Genomic DNA, 19895 nt, shown 5'->3' on the forward strand with positions numbered 1-19895 from the left:
GGAGAAACAGCTTTCTACAGTACAGTGTTCTCCAGTGACAACATACAGATATTTTATTATCTTAATTCACTGTCAACAGAATCAGTTCCAAAGTAATAACGATCAGGGATCCCTGGGTGGCTCAGCAGTTTAGCACCTGCCTTTGGCCCAAGGTGTGATCCTGGAGACCCGGAATCGAGTCCCGCATCGGGCTCCCTGCATGGAGCCTGCTTCTCCCTCTGTCTCTCTCTCATGAATAAATAAAATCTTAAAAAAGTAATAACGATCAAAGTGACATGCAGAATGCATAGGTCTTGATTATAAAAGCTCCAAGTCATTTTTTAAAAGTTTCTTAGTATAAATGTATATTCTTTTTTTTTTTTACAATTACATTTTTAATTGTCTTTCTACCTTAGATGAATTGACTCAGCTGTTCTGTGTCTCAAACGGTCTTCCTCTTATTTTTCAGGAACAATACCAGTTTGTCTATAAAGCAATGCTCAGCTTGGTCAGCACTAAAGAAAATGGAAATGGTCCCATGACAGTGGACAAAAATGGTGCTGTTCTCATTGCAGATGAATCCGACCCTGCCGAGAGCATGGAATCTCTAGTGTGATTTGGATCCCGAAAGGGCACTTAATTTGTAAAACTTCTGAAGACTGAGAACTTTTTTGAGGCCTTTTTTGCCAGACTCTAGGTTATACAATAACCCAGTTACTTTTTTACACTGATAAAAGTTTTGATATTTATTTTTTGCCATTTTATGTCTTAATGGTATCCTACTGAGCATTTGCACCTCTGTTCATTTCACACAGTGAAACGCAGTTTTCCCTAGTTTGCACTATATGATCAGTGTTACTGCCTATAATCTAATACTAAAGCAAGCCCTGATGTGACATTCCACAACAACATACATGCTATTTTTTAGTTCAGTACAGTGAAGGTCTTTGTTATGACAGTGGATCTTGGTTTTTTACTATTATGATTATTATTGCTAAAGCAGTTGCATCCTCCTAGCAGGCAATGCTGAGCTTTTCCTCAGTCCTCCTATTTTTTTCAGGCACTGCTCCATACGGTCTGCCTTCTGTATTTTAATGGAGTGGATGGGCATTGTTTTCTTTTAAAGAGTAGCAGGTTCCTGGGAGCTACTAAGACAGTCTATCAACCACATGGCCTTGAAACAGTTCCATTTATGATGGTGAAGGTATCCATTAAGAAATTAGAAGGCTTTAAGAGCTTTATGTGAACATCATTTATTAGTTAAAATTATATTCATAGCTTAAAAAAATGCCCAACTGTGTCAAAATAAAGGATATCTCTGTATTACAGTTTTCACAGTAGCTATGTGGATGGTGTGTGTTATTTCCATCTTGACCCTCTGAAATAGCTACACCCTATAATGAGGGCTATCTTTTTACAATAGAGATATGGCAATATTTTACACATCTCACCTATCCCTTTAGTAACTCTCCATTCATGCTTCTTGGTTTCTAATACCACACCTTATGGCAGGTAGAATAATGAAAATTTCTGCAGGTGTATAATTTTGAAATTATCCTCTAAAATATCCCTATTATCGTATAGCTATCTAATAAAAACTACCTATATAGTTAACATTCTTTTCTTTCCTTTTTTGCCAAATGTTTCCTGATAAATCCCATAATTACATACATTCTACTTAGGTTAAAAGTGAAAATACTGTATTAGCAAAATCTTGGGACTATGTAGATTCCCACACATGGATAAGTCTGATTTGGAGAGAAGAAATCAGAATCTTGAAGGGGAGATCAACATTCTCAAATAGAAATTAAAAGGAGATGGCATTGTATGCTTTGTGTGGTGTAGCCTCAGGAACAGACACACTTTACTCAAAGAGGCTGATAATCATTACACAGAGCCCAAGGAAGTTATTTGATCTAGCCTCTGGAGCCATATTTACCCTGCAGTAACTACATAATTTGGAAATTAATAAGAAATTTCAGTTCAGTTAGAAAAATAAGTTACTACTGAGATCTGTTCTTCTATTGCGTATTTGCATTTGAGTGATAACTTCTGTTAGAAGTGAAATCATCACCACCAGAACTGGGCCTGTTACAAAGAAAAGGGTTTTGGTTAATTTTTATGTCAATAAACTTCAACAAAAAATCCATACTGGCTACTATCATACTATCTGGGTAGGCTCTGTAACATTAATGATAATCAGTGCTGAGGTTCTATTTACCTTAAATTGGCTGTCTATGAGGTTTGTCAGAGTGGTACTGTAGAACTAAAGCTGCTAAGGGAGAGGCTACAGGACAGGTCTGGAAGTTCCAGTGCATAGGCCAGGTTGATGGAATTTTCATGAACTATATAACTTGCCAGGGTTAATCTTATGTTTTCATCACAGAAATTCTGCAACCATGGAAATAGTCCACTGTTCGTGAACCGTGTAGGTGGGGCTTAAAAAAAGGTGTGCAAGTGAGAAAAGTTTACTAAATGGTACGTGCTAGAGTAAACCAACACCTTTGCAGCCCCTCTGCTCCCATCACAGGTAATACCAGGAAGGTCTACTGAACACCCAAGAAAAAAAGCTTGAACGTAGAAACACCACTACTGTCAGAAGGCCGAGGGGAATCAAGAAGGCAAGGTTTCAGATCATGGCAAGAGCTAAATCATTTCAGTCAATTAAGCAGATTACACTTCATTTATGTACTGATAAGAATAAACTGGTTTTGGTAGTTGGCACAGATTTGACTTTCAGAAGTAATGTTCAAGTTGGGACTCATGGTCCCTTGGTAGTTTTTTCTTATACAAGTGAACATTGGTTAGAAAACAGCAACTACTTCCTGCTGTGCTATTTACAGAGGGCTCAGGTCATGGAAAGGCCTAAGTTCCAACACAATTCTGTGACCATTTCTTACATAGGTATCATAGTTATAATAGAAGAAAGATAGTAATTAGCAACATTTAAAAGGATGATTTGAGGTTCTCTGAGAAAGTATGTGTCCGTAGTGGGCTTGAACCAGTTTACAAATCCTAACACACTAAAATATAAGCAATTGCTATTTGCCCATCTTGCCAAGTGGTCCAAACTCACTTCAACGAGGACAGTTCTATTCAACAGTTCCTCACTTTCCCCACAGAGTGTATCCAGAATATTATTCTTCATTTGTTATCAATGTTAATATTCTTGAATCTTTCCAGAGGCAGAGAGCATCAAAGATGGTGTTTTCTTTGAGACATAAACATACTGCTTAACTGCACAAGAAGGTTATTACCACTTGCACTTAGAGGGAAAGGAAATAGCCACTGCAGACTAACATGTGCTATTTTATAAAATAAGCTTACTAGGTGTATGAATTTAGCTCTAGGTGAACAGAATACACACATCATAGGATACTGAGTTGCAGTGATCAGACCAAGTGGCCATGCTGGGCACCAGAGAAGGACCCATATTGCCATCAGGAGAACTCTTGCATCCAAAAGCCACATTGTCTTTTACATATGTGTGTGTGTGTGTGTTAAAATGCTACTTCTGAATTTCAAGAATAAGATTAATTGGTCTTCCTAAATTTTTATGCCTTGGAGCCTTTAGAGTCTATTTCAAGTTGAAGAGTCCAGCACGGTCAGAGAAGGTTATGGTGTTCAAGGTCTGGCTGTTGGAAATTTTAGACCAGAGTGACATACCGAAATCAACAAATAACCTTAATTATTTTATAATGACACAGCACAACTGCCTTGTTACGAATTTTTTCTTAAATGCATATATACTATATTTAAAAATTAAAATATAGATACCAATTTACCAAAGATACATATTACTAATTGTAAGCAAAAAATAAACCCAAACTCATCACAATTTAAGAAATAATAATCAAAATGTAGTTTGTCTTAAGAATTTAGCAGTTATACTGGAAAATGCATTTTCAACTCCTACATTCTAAAGTTTGTGTTCAAATGGTGCCAGTGAATTTTTTTATGAAGGGAAATGCCTGCTTTTTTTTTTTTTAACAGCTAATATTTCACTTACCCCTTTGCGCTTTCCCTTAGTTGCCATTAACATGCAATATTGGCTTTACTTATCTCTAGAAAGAAGGCATGCTACAAATAGGAAGGAATTGTAATAGTATTTGGCCTCTACTTTGTCTTAGCTGTTAAACCGTTTTTAGTATTTTTGTTAAATATTTGCAAAGGGAAGCATTTTCTACAGAGGATAATTAATTTCAAGAAAAATATCTTGAGTTTTAAGAAATAAACATCTCCAGAAAAGGAGACAGCCGATTTTATAAAATGTTGCAACTCTCCAACATTTGGGGTAGTGACTCCTTTTTTGTTAGGACATTTGAAACTAGCAAGCAGCCATTGTTTCTAAAAAAGAAAAAAGAAAAAAAAAAACCTCAGCCTTCATGTTAATTCATGTTTCTTTCACTTCATTTTGAAATAGCTAAAATCATTAAAACTGTAAATATTTTGTTGCTTGGATAAGCATCTTCTGGGAACTTTGTATCTATGGTATATAATCATAGAATTTTATATTTTCATATAAAGCTAATTTTTTTCTAGTTTCAACTCCGTCATAGTTTTGTTTTTGTTTTTTGTTTTTGTTTTGGGGGGATTTTTTTGTGGTGGATTTGTGAATTCAACTTTCTGTGTATTGAAGTAGCAAGAACCATCTTTGCATTCCAAAAGATCCAACATGTGTTATTTCTTTGAGGCAGTGATTGTGAAAATTGGGTTTTCTTTCTTAATTCCATTGACCATTTGTGCAATAGGAATTAGACATAATTAGTCACTGAATACATTCGTTGCATTGACCCATTTGGAAAAAGTGGTTGGTTTGTTTTGTTTTGTTTTTTTTAATTTGTTCGGGGGGAGGGGTTTTGTAACCTGAAATTTTTCCCTTTTTCCTTCTGTTTAAAACTATATCAAATCATTCTATTATAGTGTTATTTAATATGTAAATTGTATTGCTATACATAAAATAAAGTATGGTTTTTGATGTATTCATTAGTACTGAGCATTTCTATGAAAATATATCCAATAAAATTAAGTTACTAGTCTCCCTTAATAGATCATATTCATACCTGCCAACCTTTTGTCTTAGTTTTCATGGTAGTAAAATAAATGCTAAGAGTATCTTTACATAGACAGCAAACCAAAAAGAAATGTCTTTTCTGAGTTCTTCCATCTTTAAAGAATGAAGAATGACAAAGTTTTACCTATATACAGAATCAAACTTTATTCAAATTATGAATGTGCTAAGTTATAAGCAGAATTACTATTTTCTCCAATGTTATCAATTAGATTTATACCCACTTCTCTCCCTTTTTACTATGTCAGATGAAGGATGTATCCTGTCAAGACTATTACTGTTGGAGAATCTATGAGATGTATGTAGGATCACTACAGTTGCTTCTACTTATAAGCAATTTTGACATTTCCAAACAGGAAAGGGTACACAGGTCTCAAACTTGGCAGCTTGGGCTCACCATTCTCTGTGAACCGCAGTGGGCTCACATCAAGAACTCACTTCTTACTACCAGTGTCCCAATTTTTCTTTCCATAAGGATGAAGAGTTTACATTTCATTTTCCCTGAGTAACTGGAATTTAAGAAACAATATTAATCTAATCTATTCCAATGCTATCTCTTAGACCAATTCCAGCAAAAAAATAATGAATCTCTCTGTTGGTAAAACTCTATATAGTTTTCCCAAAATTACACACACAGGGACTCTACTGTGTATCACAGAGCACAATGCAAACTGATGGCCCACCAATCATATTCATCCACAGATAAATATTATTTGGCTTGTAATTTTAAAAATTCACATTAGCTACCTACCAAGATCTTAAAAAATGAAAACTCTGACATAAAGATTCAGACTTCAGGCTCACATTCTCACATGACACTAACAAACTGGAGAGGAGTCACAGTTGCCTCCTTTAAGTAATGCTTGTACTGCAGGTTCACCAGAGTCTCTCCCGTATATCCTGTCACCTTATGCCTGCCCCCATCAGCCACTTAAATAATCTGCCTGGATTCTATGAGCAGTCACCAAAGAATTTTGGGGTCATCTTCAGTCATTAAAATCGTAAGAAGCCAGCATGGGGGATGCCTGGGTGGCTCAGCGTGATCCCAGAATCCTGCAGTCCCACATTGGACTCCCTGCAGGGAGCCTGTTTCTCCCTCTGCCTATGTCTCTACCTCTCTCTGTGTCTCTCATGAATAAATAAATAAAATCTTAAAAAAAAAAAAAAAGCCAGCATGTGCATTCCTAATTGCTTCTAAGTCCACCCAACATGGCTCCTCACAGAAGCAGTTATAACTGTTGAAAATAATTAACCAAATTAATTCTCTATTACATGGCTTTTACTATCCAAATATAACTAGAGACAAGGAAGCCTCATTTCTGCTACTGAAAATGGGGCAAAGAAACAAGTGCAAAAAGCTGCAAAAATTCCCATTTTCTAACAGTTAAAATTCAGGTCGTTAAGAACTGTAAGATTTAGCAACAAGTTACTAGTAACGATGCCTAGATTCAGAGACAGATTTAAAGACATTGGCTTTTTATGACTGTTGGTAAGACAGCATAAAGGCACTAGCAAATAAGAACTAGAAGTTGGGAACTAGCGAGGTAAAATTGGCTTTTGTGATTATGAAGTTTGGCAAGAAAGATAATCAGAAAAGAAAGAAAGAAAATTAGACTAGCAGTTTATCTGAACCTAACAATGACATTATGTTGCTCAAAAAATGAAAAATAGGATATTAACTTTTTCTGATTTATGTAATTTGAAAAGCATTCAACTTGAATAGTTATTGGCCTATAAATTAATTCTCTTCCTTCCCTTCCCCACACTCTACTTCTGCAAGGCGTAAAGTCAGGCTTTGAAGCAAGAGCCAGTGGGCCTTGCAAAGCTTAGGAGAACATTCTAAATTGTAGATAAATTTAGCATTCTGTTAGAATTCATCCCAAAAGCATTTGCTCAGTGTCTATCACAGGGCACATGTTAGTTATACCCTGTACAGAATGTAAAGTTGTTGGCAGAGGCATTTCAAGTCAGATGAGGCAGAAATTACAACTTAATCCTAAAAACTCATTCTTCAGTTCACTCAAAAACCTTTATTTGGTTTTATCGTAGAGATGGAGAACAAAAGACAATGTGCAACACTGTTAGCAAAGAAGTAAAATCTGTAGCCATAGACTCCCTAACTTGTAGACTGCTCACACAACTGTTTATTTTATATCAAACTTGCTGCTGGAACTTAGCATTTTCCCATGGGGAGGGGGGGAATGTTAAAGAATAAGGACTATAGGGGACACCTGGGTGGCTCAGTGGTTGAGTGCCTTCAGCTCAGGGCATGATCCTGGGGTCCTGGGATCGAGTCCCACATGGGGCTCCCCCCAGGGAGCCTGCTTCTCCCTCTGCCTATGTCTCTGCCTCTCTCTATGTCTATCATGAATAAATACGAAGAAGAAAGAAGAAAGAAGAAGAAGAAAGAAGAAAGAAGGAAGAAGGAAGAAGGAAGAAGGAAGAAGAAGAAGAAAGAACAACAACAACAACTACAATCCAAACAGGCAAAGGGTCCAGTCAAGTTTGCCACTGACTGATGCTGATTTGGGGCAAGTTCTTGACTTCTCTAAGTACAATATTCCTCACCTGTAGAACAGAGAAATCAATGTTTACTCCCAGGACTGCTGTGAGGTGTGAATGAGATGTATGCAAAGCTCTTGGGCCAGTCAATTAATATTAGCCATTGTAATGATCCTATCACCTACCTTTATTTGTTTTAATTGTTTACCAGACCTTTTGTCAATCATGAAATAAAAAGTCAACTACCTGAGCTTACCCAATTAGATAGTAACACTGAAAATTTTCCTTCATTGATGAGGAAGCTCATCTCATCAAAGTAGATCTAAGGGAAGTGGATGAAGATGAAGGTGGACAAGGAGAGTAGCCCAGGTATCCTACAGTCCAAAAACAAGAGTGCCAGAGGCAGGGAATGAACACAAATACACAGTGCCCCATATCTTGAATATTTCTCTTCTAATGGTTTAAATCTCTCAGTGTATTCTAAGAACTTTTCTTAGAAAAACCTCCATAGTTTCAGAAAAGTCAAACATTTGTGTTAATGTCAAACACGAAGCATAGAATATTGCATAGTTTTAAGAAAAAGATGAATGTTGTTTCTACAGTAGCTGCAGTGCCTTATCTCAACTCCCAAGCCCTAGAAACTAATATGAACAGTGATAATTCCTTTTTCCTCAGCCAATTTTTATCTTCCACAGGTCTCACTACTTTCAATATATCACTCTCATTATCAGTCATCATCTACTCTCACCCTAAACCATAGTTGGACTCTTCAGCCACTCACTACTGAGTGGGGCCTAAATATTGCCTAAAATTCTAAGCACTGAGGAAAAGATAAAATGTTACAGCACCTGACCCCACTACCGTCTCCTTCAAGAGTTCCCCTTTTGTTCCATGTTCTAAAATTGCTGTGGGTTAGATCCATAGGTAACCCATATCTCTAAAGAAGGGTGTAAACCAGAGCAAGTGAATTATGGCTGCTCAGCTGGCAGTAACTGTAATCTATTTTTCCTATTCCTATCATATTCTCTATTTATAAAACATAGACATCATGGAAAGCATGGTTTTGTTTACTGCAAAGACAGTCCAAATAAAAATACAGATAGTCTCTAGAATTTTATGGTATATTATGACACCTTCACTGACAATTGTGTTTACAATAATATTTTTTTTAAAAGCCAAACACTTTAAAGGCCTTAGGGCTGCCCTATCCCAATAATTCTGGCAAAAGTCAACTTTTTCTTATCAATTTTCCTATATCTGTAATTCATGGTCTTACCTCCCTCCTATTATAGCAGAAAAAGTGTCCTTACTCCTAAAGAAGACCAGCCCTTCCATCTTCCATAACTTGTAAATGGCCCATCCTTGTCCTCTCAAGGACTTCATTTATACCTTAGCTTTCCTATCAACTTAAGTCAGATGATATCTTGCTTTCTCTACTGAATCACTCATTTTTGGTATCCAAATACATTCTATTACCACCACCTTAGGAAAACCTTCTCTTGATGCCAAGAATCCTTTGACTAGCATCTCATTTAGTGTTTCCCTCTGATTATAAAACTTCTTGAGAGTTGTGTATAGTAACAAGAGCCATTCCTTTCTTCTATCCTATCAACCTGTGTAAACTGGGATTCCAGCAGAAGTAGCCCACAACTCTAAGTTCTCCAAATACCTTGTTCTTTTCCCTGAACTCCACTAATTTTCAGCAATCGACCACACCACTTTCTTCTTTCATCACTCACCAAATATTTACACAGCAATCACTATGCACCACGAGACTAAGAATTATAGCAGACTATCATTAACCATCCAAGCCATTAAACAATGGGGTGACACATTTAAAGTTGTGAAAGAAAAAAATTTGTCAACCCCAAATTCTATATCTAGTGAATAAGGTATTCTTCCACAATTTTATTTATATAAATGGATAAAACTTATTTTCTATTTAGAGCTATACTCTTGTTTTAAAGATTTTATTTATTTGAGAGAGAGAGAGAGCGTGCACACACACACAAGCGGGGGAGGGGCAAAGGGAGAGAGAAGCAGAATGGAGAGAGAAGCAGAAGAGAAGTAGAGAGAAAGAATTTTTTTTAAAGATTATATTTATTTATTCATGAGAGATACAGAGACAGAGAGGCAGAGACACAGGCAGAGGGAGAAGCAGGCTTCCCACAAGGAGCCCGATGTGGGACTGGATCCCAGACCCCAGGATCACTCTCTGAGCTGAAGGCAGCCACTCAACCGCTGAGCCACCCAGGCGTCCCGTTTGTTTTTGTTTTTGTTTTTTTAAGATTTATTATTATTATTATTCATGAGAGACACAGAGACATAGGCAGAGGGAGAAGCAGGCTCCCCGCAGGGAGCCCAATGCAGGACTTGGGACACATCCCAGACTGGGATCACACCGTGAGCCGAAAGGCAGATGCTCAACCACCGAGCCAGCCAGGCATCCCAGTAGAGAGAATGTTATTATATTATCACACGTATCCTTTGCCATTAAAATAAGATTATGTTGCTCTGCTAAAGAGTCCAAAGACCACAGAAAACTACACCCAGTTTGATAACCATATTATGTAACAAGAGAAACAAATCTAAAACATAAGATTAAATCCATTATTGGAGAATAACCAGTGCATCTTCAAAAAAACACTTTGGCAGAGATCTGAAGAAATCAAAGAACATTGTTGAGTTTGTATGAGGTAGGCTACGTGCAAACCACATGAGATATGGTATAAAAGAGATAAAGGATATTTAACAATTGTATTCCAAAACATTTTTAGAGAATAAAACTCTGTTAATTAATCTCCTTTAAAAAAACAACCAATTTAATCTGGTCAATCTTCCTTGGAACATTTAATTGTTTTCTTTTTGTATCACATCAGACATTAACTTTTGGCTCTACTGTCATCATTCCTCCCTCCACTACTATCATTTATACAATCCTATAATTCTTCTCCTCTTCAACTCACACCTTTATTTTAGCAAAGTCCATTCTATTCACTCATTGATGCAAAGACTCACTGTTTCATTCCTATACTTAGACATTTGCTAGTCACTCCTCTCACTTAGAATGCCCTTCCCTTCACTCTTATACAATGCTCAGAGATTTCTCCTGGAAACTGTTTTTGACTAGTTAACCTTGAATTTTTAAGAGTAAGATGAACCACTTGGTTCTTATACTCTTGCTTTGACAATTTGTCCCAAATCTGTTCTTCATCGTTACACAGTAGTTGTTCCTGAAAAGTTAAAGATGGTGGGTAAAGAATGAGGACAAGAGGGATCCCTGGGTGGCGCAGTGGTTTAGCGCCTGCCTTTGGCCCTGGGCACGATCCTGGAGACCCGGGATCGAATCCCACGTCGGGCTCCTGGTGCATGGAGCCTGCTTCTCCCTCTGCCTGTGTCTCTCTCTGCCTCTCTCTCTCTCTCTCTCTCTGTGACTATCATAAATAAATAAAAATTAAAAAAAAAAAAGAATGAGGACAAGAAATAGGTCACACCCTATAAAGAGAAACAAGCATAAAAAGATTAAATGGCTAACACCCCCTAAAAAGCCTTGGATGGAGTCATGTCCATTTAACATTATAAGCTGATGAATAGATAACCTCTCAATTATGACTATACGAGCTGGGGGCTTTAAGTAACTGAGGGTTGTGTAAATAAAATATTTGATAAGTAAAGATTATTTATGTTCCTGATATATCTTTTTAACATATTTTTGTCGGAGTTTTTTCAAAATGAAAGTAATGTTCTACATAGAGAACATTCATGTTCAAACAGTATGCTGTAAGGGTGGACCGGAGGTCAGTACACATTTTTTTTTTTTTAAAGATTTATTTACTTGAGAGATAGAGAGAGTAGATGCAGGGGGAGAAGTAGAAAAAGAGGGAGAAAGAATTTCCAGTAGACTCCTGCTAAGTGAGGGCTCGCTCCCACAACCCTGAGACTTGAGCTGAAACCAAGAGTCAGACACTTAACTGACTGGAGCCACCCAGGCACCCCAGTCAGTCCATCTTTTAAATGTTAAGTCAGACTTCAACCAAGAACTACAATACTAGGGAAAGCAACTATCTTAACAGTTTTAACATTTATTAAACATGTTTTATATACTTCTCCTTGCATATTCTAAGCCTGGTAGAAAACAGAAACAATGTAAAATAATGTGGTCTCTTTGGTACACACACCAAAAATATATACAGATCTGAATGTTATATAATAAAACATGACATTTTATCATTAGGTCCCACACAAACTAGGATTATTACATAAATAAGTGCCATGGCAGTTCGGAGAGAAAGTTTAAGAAGGAAAGGACACTAAAGCAAAACCTTAAAAGATGGATAGATACTAAATGACAAATTAGTAACGAAGGACCTTCACTTTATGGGAATGTTGGGGAAAGTCTAGAATGAACAAAATTTTCATCTAAGAAAATGAGATGAGTTTGGAAAAGAAGATTGAGGTCTCTACCATAGAATACCCTAAATATCAGGCTAGAGTTTGGACTTGACCTTGCCTGAAGGTAAGAGCCATTGAAGATGAAGATATATCGGTAGCATTACTGCCAAACAAAGACTTCACAACAAACCATTTCTCTAGGTTAGTCTATTAACTCAAAAATTTTCCTGAAAACATAGCTCTTCTCTAAGTTTTCTCATGCAGCTTTAAACAAGGCTCACTCTACTAAAAGTGGCCCTAGGAGTGAATGCATATTTTAAATGCAAACAGTATGGCTCTTTTTTAAACAGCAAATCAGAAATAACTGAATCTTTTTCACACATCTGGGAATTAAACAGTATTATAATTTTGTGCTTTCAAGAAACACCTCAAAGTCCAATAGATTTGTCAATTCTAATCTCCTGAGAAACTTTACTCTGTACATTCAAAAACATTTTAAAATTAACTTTAGATTATGTATCGGTGACTTATGAGAATTAATTTTTATAAGTTCCGGAATGAAAAATGAATATACAGTAATTTTGAGTCTAAAACACCTGGGAAAATTAGTTCAGAAAGCCTAATAAAAAATGTAAAGGACATAAGGACACTATTACAAGATTTACTCTAAGAAAATTTACTTTTATTTTTATATCAAATAAATGTATAAATACCTTTATTCACCTGCTAAATAAGCTTAGAATTTCTCAGTCTTTACAGCTCATGTTATCTCAGAGATGAAAGAAAATACTATATTTGAAAAAGACATTAACTGGATATTCATAGGCTAAATTGGAACAAAAATGCACTAGAGCCTTGCTAAATCATGAGTCTGTGAGATAGAACCACAGTCCACGTTAAGCAATTTATAAGATTTTTACCACACATAACAAGACTCTATGTCATACTAAAGAGTAATAGGCTAATAGAATAGATCTACTTTATCATTAGTGCCACTCAAAAGTAAAAACTTTACATTTCACAGTACCTTTCATTCCTGAAACCACTTCCACATGCATTAATTTGGTCCTCACGAGTATCCTGTGAATTAGAGAAAGAAAGTAATATTTTCCCTTTCTTGCAAATGATGAAACTGAATTCTTAAGGAGCAAATCTGGAGCTAGAATCCATGTGTTCTAATTCAACAATATCACCATTTCACCACCCTGCCTCTACACATTTGTGGCTGAGAGGCACTTCATGTCTGCCTCCCTGAGTGCAAGGCTGCCAAGATTTTGGAACTAGATGGCCTGGGTGCTCACATACTGGCCCTTTGATGACCTGGGCATCAGTTGCCACCTATGCCACAATCCACTATAGACCCAGGTCATAAATAAATTACTAAATAGAAGAAATAAAAGTCAATCAAATAAGTCTTCACAAAACAACTTAGTTATTTCATATAAATCTCCGATACATTTTTTAAAAAAGATACCACATCTTTTCCTTTTCTAAGCCACCACACAAGACAGATGAGACTAGTTAAGTCTACTTTAAGTTCTTTTTATTCTATTCATCAGTCACTGTATCAACTTACTGTAATCATATACCAGAGACGGTTGTGCTCTACAAATTTACAGACCATACCATCTATTCAAAGGACTGAGACCATGAGAAGAGAACAAAGTATGATATGCCAAGCTTTTGCTTTTTCTTATAAATACTGTGAGAAATATAATTTACTACCCCCACAGGCACCAAGCTAATGTGAATTAAATACTTATATATAAAAATATATACAGTAAAATAAAATGCAATCTCAAATGTACATGCAGGGATATCTCTACCAGCTTTTGGAATGGACTTCTATAGAACACATTTCTTCATGAAAATAGGCTTTACTTATATTTTAACATTTAAGACATTAAATATGTAATAGTTTTCCCAGTGGCATATGGTTTGAATTGATATTGGTAAATAATTATACATAAAACTACACTGAATTAAATGTTAGTAAAAATGACAAAACAAAACACAAGCAATATAAGCCATTGCACAGGTGTATGCCATATTACCAGTTGAAAAAAAGTCTTGCAATTACAGGCCTACACTATTTATTTCACTTGTGTGTAATTACATCTTATACATGTTTGTTTAGTAGTATCAATCCAAGACATCATTTTGAGAATATAATTAACTGGATGGTAGAACAGAATGTGCGTGTGTTTTACTATTTTTGTGTTTCTGTATTTCAAACAAGTTGGTCTTTGTTAGCTGTGTTTAACTGCCATCTAGAGTTAAAATGAATCCATTTCTTTTCCCTTCTACTACTTTTCAAATTTTTAGGCATATCAGCTAACATGTTTCATCTCTTTCATATCAAACAAATACTCTTCAGATGACAAAACTGTAAAGGACAACTGTATCCAATTTTCCAAAGTACTATTAACATTTCCACCAGGTGCAAATATTTTAGGTTGACTAAAACTCGAGGCTCACATTTAATCTAATTAAAACATTTTTAGTAATTAACCTAATACACATTTGGATATGGGGAAATATGTTAAAAACTTAAATTAATTTGCCATCTATCTCTGTGGCTTCCTACTTGTTTTTTTTCAGCCCAAGAAAAGCAGACCTATATATAAGGATATTCAGGAATTATTTCATATTGTAAACGTCTAAAAAATATGATTATAAAAATCAGCTAAATCCCAAGTATTTATAAGTTTTTCATATTATTACATTAAAAGTAACATTTATATTCATATTCAAATTTCAGGTAAGAATAAACCATCAATACAATCAACTCAGCTTTCAATTAACATCTGAAAGGCAATACCAAAGGGATACTTAAGAGAAAAGAATCAGGTCTGAAAGTAAGATCTCCTGCTCTAGCAAAAGAAGAAATGTATTCATACGAAATGTTCAAAAGACTAGATAAAACATCGCCTCATGCTGTTCTCATATAAATGAGAATTTAAAAAAAAATTATCTGTCCCAAACACATTAATCCACCACAGACTTTTCCGACAATAGTTTTACATATCATTAGATCCTGAAGCAAAGAAGTTGCAATACGGTAAAACTGCAACTCTTGTTCTTTCAAAGAAAATTGTTAAGTTTTTAAGTGGGTGCATACAGCAAACGATAATGATGAAAAAAATACAGGCTGGTGCAAAGAGCCTCAATTTTTTTTTTAGTAAACACAGTCACAGAGCATCACAAAAGGTGGGAATTGCAGAATTCAATACTCCAAGTAGCCAAGTATGCATTAGGAACGTTCTAAATTGCTTATTCAATAGTGGACTGCTAAAGTTGTTATAGGATCCTAACAGCAAAAAGCAGGGGGTTACATGGGGAAAGTAAACAAGCCAGGAGTGCTATGAAGGAGAAAATTCCTACTTCAAGAAAAGCCTGAGCTAAAGAGTTATGAAGAGACTAGAGAGTAAATTGAAAGATGCTGGGAAATCAAGGAGCCAGGATTTAAAAAAAAAAAAAAGAAAAAGAAAAGAAAAGAAAAGGAAAAAAACGCCTTTTAAGTTGTACACAGCTGGGAGGGTGTCAGTTTAAGACAAAAGAATTGTGTGAGCTTTAAATTACTGAAATTAGGAAGGAGGAAATATACATATTTACTATGTATACAACATACAAATGATTTGCTAAGAATTATCATGCGTGCTTTCAATTTTAAAATTCTAATGTGTTCTCAAGTGAATTTTAGAACTAGTGAGGTTTTTAATTTGCTCTCCCAAGTAGGAAAAAGCTTATGCAAATTCTCACTGAAAATCTCTAGGAATGAGCATAGTTTTATCATCATAGTCTTGTTCTCTCAGCCAAGAATGTGTACAATGCAGGCACCAGCTGTGATAATGATTTCTCTATTGCAGAGTTTTATCTGATTGGACCTAGATTGATAGCTGATTCATTGACAAAAGATCCTAAAGAAGTAGCTGGTTATGAATTCTCTCTGGTCAAAACCCATTCAGGGCCAATTTAAAGCATTTCAGAGATATTATGAGTATAGAATATTTTTCCATAGTGAACTGGGCAATCTATAACTGTGGAAAAAGATAAAAGTCTAATGACTGTATTTCAAAGTGAAGAAAAGCAATTGGGCCCACTTTGCCAAATTTCATCTGGGATTTCCTGAAACAAAATGGGAAAAAAAAAAAAACTAACTCCATTTCAGGCATGAGTTCTTCATTTTCTTATTTGTCTACCCAGAGTACACCCAAAGGAGGTCTAAAAAAGAAGGCCTCGGGATCCCTGGGTGGCGCAGCGGTTTGGCGCCTGCCTTTGGCCCAGGGCGCGATCCTGAAAACCCAGGATCGAATCCCACGTCGGGCTCCCGGTGCATGGAGCCTGCTTCTCCCTCCGCCTGTGTCTCTGCCTCTCTCTCTCTGACTATCATAAATAAATTTAAAAAAAATAAAAAATAAAATAAAAAAGAAGGCCTCTGCATAAACCATAACAGAATTTACTGTTAGTAATTTGAACTCTTTGAAACTTTCAAAGATCCTGGTATTCTTTTAATTATTTCTTACTCTTTAAAGCTTGTCCTTTTTCATCCTCAAGCCTTCCTATTCTTTACTTTCCAGTCTCCCCTTCTCCAATACTTCCTTCTCTTTATTATTGTCAAACCTCTGTTTTCTAAGTCTCTGACACCAGAAATGAAATCTTCAAAATTGAGGGAAATAAGGGGAAAACATCCTTCTCAATGCTTTCTCTCCACTGGACCTCCTCACCCCAGATGTATTCTCTTGTACATACTTCTGTACATATCTCCTTCACTCACCCCATCTTGCCACCTGTACACCAAATTACAAAAACAGACCTCCAAATTCCAGCCAATTTTCAAAATTCACCTCAGTCCTCCAAAATGTACCTACACTATTCCAGCTCTTAGTGCTCTCTCCTTTCTTCTCTACCACCCTCATAATCTGCAGGACACTTTTTAGTTACATATGCTCAATATACCATATGCAACTACTTATAATACTAACATCAAACAAGCAAGGGCTCATTTACTTACAGTGTGATCATAAGTCATGTCTCTAAGCCTCAGTTTTCTCAGCTATAAAAATGGGGATAGTAAGTTAACAAGCAACCCTGTCTTGCTCACAGGGTTGTTTATGAGGACTAGATGAATAAATCATACACAGTGCCTAGTACGAAATGAGCATTGGAATATTAATCATTTTTATGTTGCCAGCCAAAATACCCTAGCTTTTTAATGTATAACTTAAGAGCCCTCTAGGCTCTTGAGGGCAGGGACTACATCTTAGAAATATTTAATAATTATATCCTTAAAATTAATGACTAAAGAGCACAAGGCTTTCTAAATAATGAGGCTAAAGGGACAATTTTAGCATGCTAGTGGACAAAACTATACTGGATTAGGAAATACTAACTTTACTATACATTTATAGAATGCCCCATTATGAGCCAGGCATTAGTAGGTTCTAATAATCTGCATGGTAGATCGTGAATATCTCACTCCAGGAAGTAACCAAACCTACCTAAGAAATACAGAAGCTGTTCATTGATAGTGCAATTGTCAGAGACAGGGCTTCTCCAGTCAAGTGTCTCACAGAAAAGATCAACTCGGGGCTGTCATGAAGAGAGGAGTTCTCAGAGCAGATCTTTAAGTAGAAAGTACTTTGTTTAGATCCTATAAAATGTATTATCAGAGTCTATCTAGATAACCTCTAAGTGTCTGTGAGGTATTCCTGATTACTGTTCTCCTAAAAATCTCAAGAAAATTCTAAGGTATTCCTTGATTCACTCCTAGGGCAGACAATGAGCTAAAGAAACTAGATTCAAAGTTAAAAGAGCTGGGTTTGTCCCAGTTGTGTCACCATGCAAACTTACATAAAGCAGGGAGGGGAACAAGGTCTGTTTTAAACAACATACGAATGCTTTCACATGCAGCCTCTCAGTATTCTATTCCATGCAACCCCATTACCAATTTAAGAAACATCTGGGCAGCCCAGGTGGCTCAGCGGTTTATTGCCGCCTTCAGCCCAGGGTGTGATCCTGGAGACCCGGGATCGAGTCCCATGTCAGGATCCCTGCATGGAGCCAGCTTCTCCCTCTGCCTGTGTCCCTGCCTCTCTCTCTCATTAATAAATAAAAATAAAATCTTAAAAAAAGAAAAATCTCTATTTGTAAATTTACATAAGAGGTAAGAATGCCTTGTAACCATGCAGAAGCTCTACTTCATTCCAAGAACACAAGGCCATTCAAAGGTCTGTATTTCATCTTTACTAAGTACCTCTGTGGAACAGCTAAATCAAAAGTCCTATTAACTGAAGACGGACCTCTCTTAAAAGTACGATGGAATTTCAACCTGGGATTATTTCAAGGCCATTTCAGTTGCTGAGGATACAGTAAGTAGCAAATAATCAAAAATGCTTGTTCTTCAGATGTTCGAATTCTAGTAGGGGTGCACTGATACACGAATGAGTGATGGAGAAACCTGTGGAACAGAGTGTTCTGGAGAAAACTCAAGCAGGAGAGGGAGGACTGGAGGCCCAAGGAAAGCTTCTTTGAGGAAGTAGCATTGAAAGATCGAAGCACTGGGTCTTAGGTGGGTTTCTGGGCAATGGGGTTTCCAAGCAAAGGAACCGTGAAGGGCCATAGTCCCAAAACAAGAGGGGAGTTTCCTATAAATATTCTGGGAGTTTAAAAAAATAAAATAAAATAACAAAATAAAATAAATAAAATATATAAAATAAATAAGTTAAATTAAATAAAAAATAAAAAAATATAAAATAAAATAAAATAAAATAAATAAAATAAAATAAAATAAAATAAAATAAAATAAATAAAATAAAATAAAATAAAATAAAATAAAATTAGAGCAGGGGATCCCTGGGTGGCTCAGCGGTTTGGTACCTGCCTTCAGCCCAGGGCCTGATCCTGGAGGCCCCGGATAGAGTCCCACGACGGGCTCCCTGCATGGAGCCTGCTTCTCCCTCTGCCTGTGTCTCTGCCTCTCTCTCTCTCTGTCTGTCATAAATCAATCAATCAATCATTAAAAAAAAAAAAAAAAAAAAAGAGCAGCCCGGATGGCTCAGCGGTTTAGCACCTGCCTTAGGCCCGGGGCGTGATCCTGGAGACCCGGGATCGAGTCCTGCATCGGGCTCCCTGCATGGCGCCTGTTTCTCCTTCTCTATGTCTCTGCCTCTCTCTCTCTCTCATGAATAAATAAATAAAATCTAAAAAAAAAAAAAAAAAAAAAGACACTTGGACTGAAGTCCCTAGCCCTCCGCCCTTTACCAACCCAGTAACCCATAGGAAGAAAACAGCTTGACCTCTCTTGAACCTGTCTTTAACCTCTGACATTAAGGAGAGTACTTTGCGTCTCACCAAGTTATGTCAAAGACTGGGGGTGGGGGTGGGGGTTGGGTGGGGGTTGGGGGGGAGGTTTAAGAACGCACTTTGCAGCACGAAGGCATTATTCCCAAGCATGTGACCCCGAGGGCTGCAGCAAATTTCCAAAAGGCTCTACTGACTTCAAGCTCCGACCTAAGTAAAGGGCCGACCTGGTTTGGTTCCTCCGTCGAAGGAGGATGATGTTGCCAGGTGTCACCAGGTGTTGCCAGGTGTCACCAGGTGTCGCCAGGTGTTGCCGGGAAGGGCTGAAATAGACAATCCACCCGCACGCAAACCTCTCAAAACGTCCACCGTCCATATGGCCATACGGACATCACATGTCCCCAGGAGGGTGCGGGCCGGGGCTCGGCCCCTGTGCTCTCCGCCGGACCACGTGGGTGAAGCATCTTGGAGATCCAGAGAGCTTTTACCCACTGTGCAGACAATTCAAACACTCTGACGGACTTTTTTCCCCCTCCATGTCCATAATCTGTGTGTCACTCTAGCTTCCCTCTCTGAAACATGCTCCGCCTCATTTTAAAAGACTCGGAATCACCGCCCGACGTTGCGGAAGCACCGCCGCGGAGACCCC

At 37.0% G+C, this 19895-nt stretch overlaps 1 protein-coding gene across 3 annotated transcripts in view; it reads left to right on the forward strand.

Annotated features, from left to right (window-relative positions):
- PTPRG (protein tyrosine phosphatase receptor type G) overlaps nt 1–4960 on the forward strand; it is a 701064-nt gene extending 696104 nt beyond the window's left edge. For all 3 annotated transcript variants that reach the window (XM_041764114.1, XM_041764115.1, XM_041764112.1), the window contains one exon: nt 449–4960. In XM_041764114.1, coding sequence (XP_041620048.1) covers nt 449–595 — 147 coding nt within the window. In that variant the 3' untranslated portion in view covers nt 596–4960. The remainder of the gene's footprint in view (nt 1–448) is intronic.
- Nucleotides 4961–19895: the final 14935 nt, after the last annotated feature.

Source organism: Vulpes lagopus, chromosome 7 (genome assembly GCF_018345385.1).
Source record: "Vulpes lagopus strain Blue_001 chromosome 7, ASM1834538v1, whole genome shotgun sequence".
Lineage (NCBI taxonomy): Eukaryota > Metazoa > Chordata > Mammalia > Carnivora > Canidae > Vulpes > Vulpes lagopus.